The following is a 12,910-nucleotide window of genomic DNA, read 5'->3' as shown; positions in this document are numbered from 1 at the left end:
CAAATGAACTTTCTAGACCATCCTCTCTTAGTGGATTTTCACCTTTCTGGTGATAATGTGTGTTCTGATTTCTTGGATTTTACTTTATTGCTGATGTTTGGATATACGGTTCCTATGTCCTTCAGAGAGACTGTCACGGCTTCGTTGTCACTAGTTGTTAGTGTTAATAATAGGGGTGGCCAATTTTGGTATGAATTTTCTGTATGAATGAAACTGGGAAAATATTTTGCTATACCTTGATTAAGTTGGGCAGGGATCTGGTGGCACAAGAAGTCTGAGTTTCCTACCTATGCCTAGAAGCAACTGGCTAAAGTGCTGGACTGGGTGGACCAATGGTAATACCCTGTAGGACACTTAAAAATTGTGCCCAGATCTGCCAGTCGGCCATCCCTAGAAGCTTAGATTTAGATTTGCAAAGGACCATGGATGCCATGTAGTCCAGCCCTCTGCTTAATGCTGGATTCATCTTGCCTTCGCAGATGGGCAGCTGTCCAGCATCTGTTTAAACACCTTCTGTGAAGCAGGGCTCATTACCTCTTGAGCAAGTCTGTTCTGCTGTTGAACTGCTTGTACTTTGAGGGTGTTTTTTGACGTTTTGTCGAAATCTTGTTTCTCTCCAATTTCCACCCACTAGTTCTGGTCATGTGCTTTGGTGCTACAGAGGCCAATTCTGCTCCATTGCAACAAGTTTGCCTGATGTTTATTGTTCCAACCATTTCCCTGCCCTGATGTTTATTGTTCCAAGCCTGTGCCATGCACCACGGAATCCCTGGCAGAGAGGTTGCACGATTAAGGAACAACCAGAAGCACAAGGGTATTAGCCAAAGGCAGAGCTAGGAAGCAAAGATGTTTCCCCTCCTGTGTTTGCCTCATAAAGCAAATATGGAGCAGAGACGATGACGACAAATTGCTAACTTACCAGATGCATGGTCATTTTGACATCTAATTTGTCTCTAATTTTGGAGGCTGAGAGTGCCTAGGCTGATATTTTAAGCTAATTTACATTATGCATTGTAATAGCACAAGACTACCCTTCCAGCCACACCTGTCTTGATGTGATGCCATGACCACATATCAAGATTATCCTCTGTTTTGATTCATCATCAGTTATGGAAGGGGAGCAGGGGAGAGTTGTTTTTCTGTAGATCAAGATGATAATCTAAGCTGATGATTTGGCATTGAAACAGTTTGAACTGGGTTCCTCCATGCATTTCCCCATCTTCCTAAATTGCCTCATGTCCAGGTTTTTTGGTAAGCCTGAAGTTCCTGTTTCACCGTCTCCTCTGCTTCTGTGGCCATAGAGCATATGTTGCTGAACTGCTACACCCATCATCTCTAACTGTTGGCTTTCTTGCTTCCCGGTTGGAGTGTCCTGAGGCTGCTTTCTTTTAAAACAAAGCATTAGGGAAATGTTAACCAACACCTGCGTGCAACGCTAGTTTGGCCCTGTATCACCTTTTCCGCCTCAGATTACTTACATTGGGGGCTAAACAAGGACGTGACAGAGTGAGTGTGTTAGCAGAAATTCCGAGAAGTGTTCTTGAGATGAATGCAGCCATGGTCATGACCTCTTTTAAAAAATACTTTAAAATCTTGCCTCTGTCTTATGCACGTTGCTTCAAAGAGCTTAAATATGTGTCATTGTTCTATCTCTTAATGTAGCTGAGAACCTGTATCCCTTGGTTACTATTAAAAGCATTTGGCCTTCATTTCTGTGAGAATTTTCATGGTGAAAATAAGTGCTAATGTTAATAACAGTAATAGTTTTGCTTTCTTTGAAACCCTCAATATTCTTCCTTTATCACAGCTTGAGGTGGTTTGCAAAATCATAGAACAACTATAAAGCAAAGCCAAACCTAGTGGGGAAAATATAACAACAGAAGGGAAAAAAATCAAAATAGATTAAATCTACAGGTTGAAAGCAATCGTCTTCTATTTTTCCTTCTTTCAAGGTGTGAAACACAGATGAGAAAAGTTTTTTATTTTTATTTAAATAGAAAGCACTGGAATTCACTGTCATAGAAGATGGCATTTGGAGCGCAGTTCTTTCTGAATAAGTGTGTGAGAGCTCATAAAGATAGTCCCCATTTTTGTTATTTATAAAAAGAAATTTTATATCTTGTATACTGATTTAATGCAAAGCTGGGGTTGCTTGGAGCCACAATACTTTTCTATAGAGAAGAGCTAGGGTAAGAATTTAAGAATGTAAATTCAAGTGCGGGATTGCCCTTGCCTAACTCAGTGGTAGACAGTCTTTTTGGCACATATGATGCAAATAGTCCAAAACATTATGGGGGTTGTTTATTTTACAAATTTATGAACTGCCCCATAGCCTACAAACATTGAAGCGGAGTGCAACAAGATGAAAATAATACACACAAAAAATTTAAAAACCAATAAAGCTATTTCTACAGATGTACTGTTAATATTTCACAAATGACTGGGTCATACCTCAGGGAAAGCCTTCTTATCTGAAATAACTTTTGGTAGGCACCTGAACATTATGACACTTGGGTCTAATTTCAGCTGGTAATTGACTCCCGAGGGCTGGAGCTGTGATACTAAGAGCCCAGTTTCTAGTACAAACTGAGTGCACCTCTGTGGCATGTCTTAAGTCTCAGAAGTACCCTGTATGAGGAACACAGTGACCAGGCAGGAATACTCCTGGGGCGAGGCAGTCCCTTAGGTAACCTGGTCCCAAGCTGTTTAGGACTTTAAATGCTAAAAGCAAAACCTTGAATTGAACCTAGTAGCATATTAGCAGCTAGTGCAGCTCCCTCAGCAGAGGTTTTACACAGTGTCAATGTGGGTTCAGCCCAAGACAGGCGCCACATAGAGTGCACTGCAGTCCCATAATCCTGTCTTGAGGTTACCAGTGCCAAGACCGCAGTGTCCAAACTGTTTTAGTCCAGGAATAGCCATAGCTGTCTTATCAACCAAAGCTGGTGAAAAGCAGGCTTAGCCTAGACAAAGACGTGTCTGGGAGCACCCCCAGGCTGTGTATCTGTTCTTTCAAAGGAAGTGCAACCCTGTCTAGAACAGGTAACTAACCCTTCTGCTAGACATAGGAACCTCTTTCCAACAGGGCCTCTGTCTCGCCAAGGTTTAAATTCAGTTTGCTGATCCTCATCCAGCCCTCCTGTGTACCCAGACACTGATCCAAAAGCTTCCCAGCCAGTCCTGATTCAGATGTTATGGAGAAATGTGTTATCAGTTTACTGGTGACACTTTGATCTAAATCTCCCAATGCTCCCAGCAGCTTCATATAGCTGTTAAATAGCATTGGGGACAAAATAGGCCCCAAAGGAACCCCATAATACAAATGCAAGGGTTCTAAAGGGCATTTCTCCAATGCTACTCTTGGGAACTGATCCTTCAGGTAGGAAAGGAATAGCTGTGAAACAGTGCCCCCACAACTTAAGCCTGCAACATATGTGGGGTGGGGGTGAGGAACTGCACCTAGAGCCAAAATGGTATATGGTCAAAATGCATTGTGTACAATGGCGGGTGGGATTGCCAAAGTCTTTTCCCTAGACGCCCACCCTCTTTAATTTTGTAAGATCCCCCCCCCCAAGCTCATAAAGCTGAATGAGCACAAGTCAAATGTGCAGAAGTTGCGGGCTTGACTCTGTTAGAAAGTGTTTTATTTTATGCTTTATTGCTGTGAACTACTTTGAGCTCAGTTTAGTTGTTGGGAAAGGAGCATACAAAGATTAAATCAAGCCTGCTATGTTCAGTGGAATTTACTCGCAGATAAATGTGCATAAAATGGCAGCCTGAATCTCCTATGTTGTTGTTTTAATTACCAACTTTTTCTTTTTAGGGATGATTCAACCCCGGAAGACAATATTTGGAAAGGCATCCTTTGTGTGATCTTCTTCTTTCTAATCATCAGTGTTTTAGCCTTTCCGAATGGTAAGTAACTCCACAAGTATTTCTGTGCCGGTTTTTTTCTACAACTCCTTTTGCAGATAGGAGAGCAAGGTAAACACAAAGGTGCTTGGGGGCTTTGGGAGCAAACTGTTTTAAGATAAGATAAGATAAGATAAGATAAGATAAATTTATTGTCATTGTCCGTATATACACAGTATACACAACAACGAAAATCAAACACCCACCCAAAGACCGGGTTCACATACACATTTGCACGTATCTCCAACACTCTCATCCTATTCAGACATAATCTATAAAAACATATCATACTCCAGAATGTAACATAACCTATTAAAGACATAACATAACCTAAAAACCTGTCTCATTCCTTCCTACTCCCTGCTTGCTATTTCTTGCAACTGGCCCTGAGATCATTATTTAGTGCAATCAGAGCTCTTGGATAGAAACTATTCAGAAGGCGTGTGGTTCGTGTTTTCATTGTCCTATATCTTCTGCCCGAAGGCAACAGTTCAAAGAACTGTTATGGGTACTCTGGTTTAATAGTCTATTGTTAGCTCTGAGAATGGTCCCAGTCTCTCTTAGACTTTCACCTCGATAAGGGATGGTCCCTGGAAGAGCATCTTGTGCAGTGCCAAGCTGCAAAACAAGGCAGTAACATATACTCCAGAGTATACTCTTAAAAAGGAATGAAAGATGAGTCTAATTTCCGTGAGATACTAGTAGAACATACGTTGTTGGGCAACCGTGCAATTGCAGTTAGTAAATAAATAAAGTATTGCGTGCTAGAGTTTTCTTGATGGACACAGCATATGCAGTTTCAGGGTAAAAAAGGCAGCTCCCATAGAAGAGCCTTTCCCAACCTGGTGCCTGCTATATAGCATGAGCCTCATAATTTCAGGGTTGTGGGTTCGAACCCCACGTTGGGCAAAAGATTCCTGCAGTGCAGGAGGGGTTGGACTAGGTGACCCTTGTGGTCTCTTACAATTCTACAATATGGTTTGGACGGTAACTGCCCTAATTTATTTACTGTCTGTGGCTGATGGAGTCCCATTTGGATGACCCCAGTTTAGGGAAAGCTGAGATAGAGCCTTTTTTGTTGTCTTGTGTTGATGTGTTTTAGTTATGTTTATATGCTTTAATTTATAAATATGCAAATTGCCTCTTGATACCCTTCCCAAAAAGGGATGTTCTTGCTTTCTCCCTTCCTGTGCTGTGGGTGCTGCTTTCCTGAAGGAGAGGTGGTAGGAAACAGCATTCTGGGTGGGGAAGGTGCTTGACAACTTTTTCCCTACTTCCCAGCAAAAGCCAGTTTGGAACAATATTTAACAGAAATAACATGCATTTTTACTGCTATCTTAAAAAGATTTGCAATTAGGGCATTTTACAATTGAAGCAACTTTGTTCCATCTAAAGAAAATGAGTTTAAAATTTCTAAATCTTTTGTTCTTATGATTAGTCGTTTGAAATAATGTGAGCCCTTTCTTTGACCTCTTCAGCAAAGAAAATGAATTTTAAAAAGAAAGAGGGGGAAAAGCTACACATAAGTGCATGATAATCGAGGAGGTGCTCTGATATGGGGTGATTAAATGCAAATAAAATGTGTGATTGCACACATGCCTACCTGGATGTAAGCCTCCTTGCAAATCCATATGCCCTGCTCAAAATAAATATGTTTAGAATCAGAGCAAAACAATTGTGTTGTTTCATTTATTGTATAATATGGGGGTAACTCCTTATGTTGAATCAGGTCAATGGTCCATCTAAATTAATAGCAGCATTTCTCCCAATATTTCCAACAGAGTTCCATTCTGCACCTATTGGCACTTTAGCTGGAAATGCCAGGAATTAAAACTGGGACCATTTTATATGCCAAGCATGTACACTACTGTTGAGTTGTGGCAACTTCTGAGTTGAAACTAAAGAGGCTCAAGGCAGCTTCCTATTAGCCTTGAGGCACTAACAGCTTGATTTTTCAATGCATGCTTACTCAGAAGTGAATCTCACTATATTCCATGAGGACTGCAGCCTGAGATGTTCTCATCAGTTTTCCTTTTCTACTGGACAGTGATTGATCAGCCCTCGCCCCCATGCAAATGTATCCCTCAAGATGCCACTTACCGTATTTTTCGGCCCATAGGACGCACCGGCCCATAGGACGCACCTAGTTTTTTTGGGGGGGAAATAAAGGAAATTCCCCCCCTTTATTTCCCCCCCAAAACCAGGTCGGGGAATCCAAACCAGGTCGGGGAACAGCAGGATGGCGGCGCTGCGCCTCCCCGCTGTCCCCCGAGCTTGTGGGGCTGCCCGATGTCTTCCCGAAGCGCCGGGTGCTCTGCTTCCAGTGCGCCCCGCGCTCCGGGAAGCAGGTTGTGGATGTCTTCCCGAAGCGCCAGGCGCTCTGCTTCCAGCGCGCTCCAGGAAGCAGGCTGCTATCCGCAGCCTAGGGAGCCCTGCGGGAACTCCCGCGGGCTCCCCAGACTTGCTGATAGCTTCCTGAAGCCTGGAGAGCGAGAGGGGTCGGTGCGCACCGACCCCTCTCGCTCTCAAAGCTTCAGCGAAAGCCTGCATTCGCCCCATAGGACGCACACAGATTTCCCCTTCATTTTTGGGGGGGGGGGAAAGTGTGTCCTATAGGGCAAAAATACGGTATTTTAGTGGCAGAAACAAAAAGGGGAGGGGAATAATAAAGTAGACACAGCACTGGGGTGGGCAACAAAGGACCCTAATGGGGAATGGGGTTGTAAAACACCCCTCCCTGGTTGTTAGATCAATCGTTTGGAGTGCAGAGAGGGAATGATAACCTGGATTAGCTGAACTGGGGCAGAGAACACCTGTGCAAAAGTGTGGGGTTGGGCGCACCCCCTTTTGGCCACCTCTGTGTTGGTATGCAGCCCCAGAAGGTTCTTCAAGTGTAAATGTGACCTTTGGGCCAAATAGAGGTTAGCCACCTCTGGACTAGGCTAACTTGCTATGCAGTTCATCCCACAAGCATTGTATTTTTAAATTTGAGACCTGGGTTCACATCAGAAGGTCCATACTGCAACTGTTATCCCTGTTTATCAACACTCGATTAAAAGAGGGTGGTTTGTACCTAGGTAAACTGCTGAGACAGGAAAGGGAAGTCGCATCCCATAAATCTTGCTTAACTGAAACCCAGTGTTCAGTTTTTCAATACCTTGCGCCTGCCCCTCTTACTGGAAACATTAGAGTGATCTCATTGTGTCTGGTATGGGAATAGATAGTAGCCGTGGTCATTATCTGCAGCAGATGGTGACTGGCTTTCTTCCAGTAAAAGCAACTGTGTATAGTAACTGTTTGGTGTGAATAAAGTTGATTGCGCTCTCTGACTGAAGCTATAGCTGAATTCAGTCCTGGGCATTTTTGGCAAGAGACAGAATATCAGGGAATGCTTGCACAGGGAGGTGGAGCTGCTCCTAAGAGGACTTGTTCCTGCTCCTCTAAGACTGGCCCAGTTCCCTTGCCCTGATTGTCAGTACTGCCTTGGTAACCAGGTTACAAGAGAAGCATTTAGCAGCAGCCAGAATACCTTCCCAGTGTGGCGCTGTTGCTGGGGGGTTTCAGAGAAGCATCCACTCCATCATCTGAACTGCTGATTTATCAAACGATGTCTGATACCCTCTAGGAATAATTGGGATTGCACTGGGCTACATTTTTACACAGAGGGCACTGAGCTATAAGTTACAAAGCCAGGCACCTGATAAATGCAGACATAAATAACTCTAATGCAAAGACTGCAAAGTTGAGCAGATGTGTGCCTTCGGACACCTCACATTAAGCTGCTTTGAGCCATATAATCTGGATTTGTATTTGATCTCAGTAGCGTCTCTAAAAGGTATTGATTTCAGTGGTGTAGCCGAGAGGAACGATTTTCCACCCGAATTCAACCTGTGTGCATGGCACTTGATATCCTTTGTGGTATCTAATGACTGGCTTGCTGGAAGTTTTAAGTGGCCTGCCCGGCGTGCCCTTCCTCCAGTTTTGCCAGTCACCTAGTTCCTTTGCTACATGAATTCACACTATTTTCATTCAAGCTCCTGTGTACCCTATTTGGAACAAACCGCAGAATAGGAAAACTAGCTTTTTACAAAGTGACTTGAAAGTAAATCTCAGAAGTGGCGGAGATAAAATTTGTGGGCTCAGGACTAAAGTATTGTTAGTTTTACAGCACAATCCCAAGCATATTTACTCATAAATAAGTCTCATTGTGTTAACAGGGACTTAACTCCTAAGTAATTGTGTTTAGGTTTGCAGCTTTAAAATAGTGCATATATTCTGTGATTGGGCCTCCAGGCTTTCATGGGGATTCTAGATTAGTAACCTGCTTTGAACTGTCTTTATCACAATCTTGTGCTACACACATGCTTGTTCCTGCTCTCCATTTCTTAGCAGATTCCAGTAATCTTAGTTGGTTGGCTGGTTTCCATAAGTCCCTAAAATTTGATAGGTTGATTAAAGTCGTTGCACTTAGATTTGTTCCGAGCAGTGGGGGTTTTTTGGTAAAAAAGGAGGCACAGGTACTCCAGCCTTGTTACAAGTGTCATGGGTGCCAGCACAAAATGGCTGTCATGGGCAGCAAAACCCAAAAAAGGTGGCAGTGCTCCATACTGATGAGTATGGTTGCAAAAGGAGAACTAGTTCCAAGGCTTGTTAAACATCTGGAGATACAAAAAGGGGTTCTCCTTGGACAAGCTTTGAGCAAGAAGTTGTAGATGGGGGACTCCTTATTGAGTAACCCATAGCTTTTGGTTGCTTTCCCTGTGGGATGAATTCCTGGTTAGATTCCAGTTAAGTCCTTCACCACAAGTTTCAAGATGTTGGAAATAATTGCTTTGGATCCCAAGATAAGTTAACTCAAGGAAGTTCACAGAAGGAAAGTTTCCTGTCCCCTTTTCTCCCCTGCAATCAGCTGCAATCAAGGGAAGCCTCCTTGAACAATGAGGGATGAGGGACAGGGTCTGCTGAGAGAGGTCCGAATTATCCAGACTATGCACAGGTCTGCCCAGTTTGGGGCAATTCTCCCCTCCCCAGCAGCTCCCTGCACCGGGAAGACCAGAAGCTTTCGTTCTGCTCTGCGAACTTCATTGAATTATTGGCTTGGATCCTAAAATAATGGAGCTAAATGCCCCAGTGTTCCTTAAGCAGCCTCCATAGTATATGTAAAAACAGTTTCCTAGATACACTCACGTCGGACAAAGAAATGGATCTCCCACTGAAAATGCAGGCAGGCAGGGGCTAGCTCAGTACTTCATTCCATGGGTCAAAGTAAATGTGGGCCACAGCTGGGGGTGTGACTTGAATGGGAAGGACGCAGAATCTGAACATGGAAAGTAAATGAAAGGATGGCAACCCCTGGCCACATTCCCAACTCTGGAAATCCTGGCTTTCTTGACAAGGGCCTCTGTAGTGGTGTATATAATGCATCTCTGCGCATAGAGTACACAAAGACATGCAGTGTGTGTATTTGTGTGTGCTTGTACACACACAGTCCTCACAATATCTCCCTTCCTCCTCGACAGAACCATCACACTCACAAACATTTCACTTGTAAACTCAATTTTCAGGCCCGCACATTCACTTCTGCCTTTCCCAGTTGCTAATGTATCCCAGTTCCCTGATATGCCAGCACTAATGTTCCCACTACCTGGGAATTCCTGCTGGCAAGCACTGATCTTCCTGCCGATCCTCTTCTGCTTTTGGGTATAAAGTTGGGCGCTTACTTTCTATTACTGTTTTCACAACATAGAGAGCCTTGTTTTTTGGATACCATGGTAATTTCCACAGTGTCGCCAACAAGAAGTTCTTGAGGATCTGTGTCTTTATCCAGATATTAGTCTCAGTAGTTCCTTTAATGGCTTTAAATAGAAAACTTGATTTGTTGTAAAGCTTGCTCAGGATTGAGTCTTGGTTGGCATGGTTGCATTTCCTTCAGATTATGTTTAGATGACCTGTTGCAATTCTTTCTGATCCATCAGTTTGCTGTTATTGAAAAACTTTTTTCTCTACAGGGCCTTTCACTCGCCCACACCCTGCAATATGGCGTATGGTTTTTGGTAAGTTGTTTTTAAAGATGTGCTTTCACGCTATTCCAGAGCATCAAAAAATAGTAATTCATTACCTGAAAATAATACTGTATTTTTCCTGCCATTCTGCTAAAAGTACACAGGGTGACATACAGCATAACCGCAAAACCATATAACTTAATCAGTGAAAAAGGAAGGAAAAGAACTTGCAATGTTAACCAGTCCTTAACACTGAAGAAAAAGCCTAAGAGCAGCAAGAACAAAACATGTTACACATTAAAACCAGCAGCAGTAGAACTAAGTGGTATGCATTAAATGCCTGTTGCAACAGAAGTGATTTCAGTTTCTGGTGAAAGAGTGAGCTCAACAAATAAATAATTAGGAAAACATTCCCGAGTCAAAGAATCACTACAGAAGAAGGCTCCCATCTCTAGTGCTTACTCACCAAATCTCCTGAGATGGCACAAAGATCAAGCCCTCTGATGTTGATCAGAATTCCTGTGACTGCAAATTTAATTGGTATTGCAAAGGACACTTGGTCATGTAAATTCAATTTCGACTTAATTCTATCTGCATGCAAATACACTGGAGTTTTGAAAAGGGAAATTGAGAATGGAACAATGGCGGGAGAGCAAGATGCAAATATTCATTGGTACCCAATCACTTCTCTGCTCATGGGCGGGGTATAAATAATAAATAAATCATCATCATCATCATGGCAGTTTCTAGTGCTCTCAAGAATGGGGGCAGGGGTTGGAAGGTACAGCAAGTCTCCCTTCTTGCAGCATCTTAATGAACATTTCACAACCATGTTAATATTTAATGTATGGAAAGATTTGGAGACAGTTCTCAAGTGTTCCAGAATTGCTTTGGAAAATGGGACTCGGCCTCCTAAGGCACTGAGCAGTATTCTCAAAAATGTCACCCTGTACAACTATAATCTGTTGGCATGTGGAGCAGCTGTAGCTATTATGATTACAGCTGAATTTCCAACATGAATAGTTTGGATGCCCTTCAAAAACCTACCCAAGGTTGCATCTGCTTTATGACTGATGGATTAATAAACCTCTTGGCTGCCACGGGATGCTTAAATTCCTCTTTGAGTGTGACCTGTTTAATCATGACGGTGGGGTTAGAATGAAGTAACAACTTATCAAGAACTGCGACATTCTGGAGGGTTGTGAATAAACTATGGTGGATAAGTTCTATGAAGAATCTGGGTTGTCCAATACTCATTTGTTTTGCTCCTTTTTCTGTTACATGTGAATGCAACATTTCATGTACCTCACGAGGGCGGGGGAGATTTCCAGCGATATGGAATTGTAATAATAATAATAATAATTATTATTATTATTATTATTATTATTTATTTATTTATACCCCGCCCATCTGGCTGGGCTTCCCCAGCCACTCTTGTATGAGAAGAATCTTCCGGAAGCTGCTTAATTATGAATACTTCATTATTATTCTTTTGCTTTGATTCTATTGATCTAAATTGTTCCATTGGCATTGATATAACATGGTTTGTTTGTGTGATTTTAGCTATTGCTCTTCAAACAAACATTTTGGACATCTGACTTTGGTTTTCCTACAGGTTTGAGTGTTCTCTATTTTCTGTTTCTGGCATTCCTGCTCTTCCTTAACTTTGAGCAGGTGAAATCCGTGATGTACTGGCTCGATCCTAATCTTCGATATGCGACAAGGGAAGCAGACATCATGGTGTGTATTGATGGTGTTGCAAGAAAATATATTTGTTCCAGAGTGGATATAGTGCTACCATATTGCTGTGTTAGAATAGCATGCATTATCCCTTTGAAAAGGGATAGGAATTCTCCAGTCCTCTCTGTAAGAAAGTTCAAATATCATGCAATAGTATCATAGTTGGAAGGGACCCCGAATGTCATCTAGTCCAATCCTCTGCAATGCAAGAATTTCAGCATGTCCCCCATCCAGTTTGAAACCATACTGGACTCTGCTTAGCTTTGCAAATGGGCTAGCAGTTTTATTGCTGCACCACTAAAAGATACTGGATATGGTTGGGAGGTTGAAGCATCTTCTCTAACAGGAAGTTTAAAGTTTTGTGGCCTTTTTAGCAGGGATGAGGCATATGAGAGGGTGCATCTTACAGACATTTCTTTCTCCTTGCAAAATGCATCTCTCTTGGGGAGGAGGATTTCTCCCCGCTTTCCAAATTGTGAGAGAGTCGCAAAGAAATGGCATAACCTGTCTGCCATGTTTTTGCGCAGTGGTGTGAATATTCATTTATGAGTCTCTTCACGGCCTTCTTGGCTGCAGCTGGAGTGCAGTTTTTTGTTTGAAAAACAGCCCTTCTTCCTGAGAACAGTGACATCAATGTGCAGTCCGTTCGATTTGGCTGTGTGACTATGGGTGGTATTGAGCGAAGTCCTACTCTGACCCAATTTAGTCATGTTCATTATTTTCAAAGGGTTTACTTTGCATAAAATGTAGTTGACTATCACTCCAAGTCACCGAGGGCAAACAAAACTTGTTCAGACCAAAGGCAGTGTTTCAGCAGTGGGGTATTTATAGATTTTCTGTATTGCTGCTTGTGTGAATAAAGCAGAGCAGGTAAATGCATGCTTATTTGTATAATTTATTTAGGTTGCAGAATTTGCCCCCTTTTTTGGTTAAAACATAGAATATTCCATATCTGGCAGTAATTATCCCTAATGATGTAGAAAACAGATTTTTTATTGTGTTTCATTCAGTCATGTACTGTGATGAGGACCAGTAGAATAATAAAAAGAATTAGGCTGCAATACTATTTAGACTTATCTGGGAGTAAGTCCAGTTGAACTCAGTGGGGATTAATTCTGAGTAAACATGTGCACATTGTTAGCCATTCTTGAAGGATCGGCATGTCCATTATTACAATCCAGCATTATAAAAGCATGCACTTACCTTTTGTTGGGTTGTGTATTTTAATTAATGGATATTTATGTTTTAATGCTTGT

At 42.3% G+C, this 12,910-nt stretch overlaps 1 protein-coding gene across 1 annotated transcript in view; it reads left to right on the top strand.

Moving 5' to 3' along the window:
• The window catches only part of PTDSS1 (phosphatidylserine synthase 1), a 38,221-nt gene that overhangs the window by 3,563 nt on the left and 21,748 nt on the right, over positions 1 to 12,910 (top strand). Inside the window, exons 2-4 of the mRNA XM_081013867.1 lie at positions 3,824 to 3,915; positions 9,921 to 9,965; positions 11,530 to 11,654. Coding sequence (XP_080869993.1) covers positions 3,824 to 3,915; positions 9,921 to 9,965; positions 11,530 to 11,654 — 262 coding nt within the window. The remainder of the gene's footprint in view (positions 1 to 3,823; positions 3,916 to 9,920; positions 9,966 to 11,529; positions 11,655 to 12,910) is intronic.

Source organism: Podarcis pityusensis (genome assembly GCF_964106645.2).
Source record: "Podarcis pityusensis genome assembly, chromosome: 7".
NCBI lineage: Eukaryota > Metazoa > Chordata > Lepidosauria > Squamata > Lacertidae > Podarcis > Podarcis pityusensis.
Note: the sequence above shows the minus strand (reverse complement) of the source record. Positions and strands in the feature narration are given on the sequence as shown.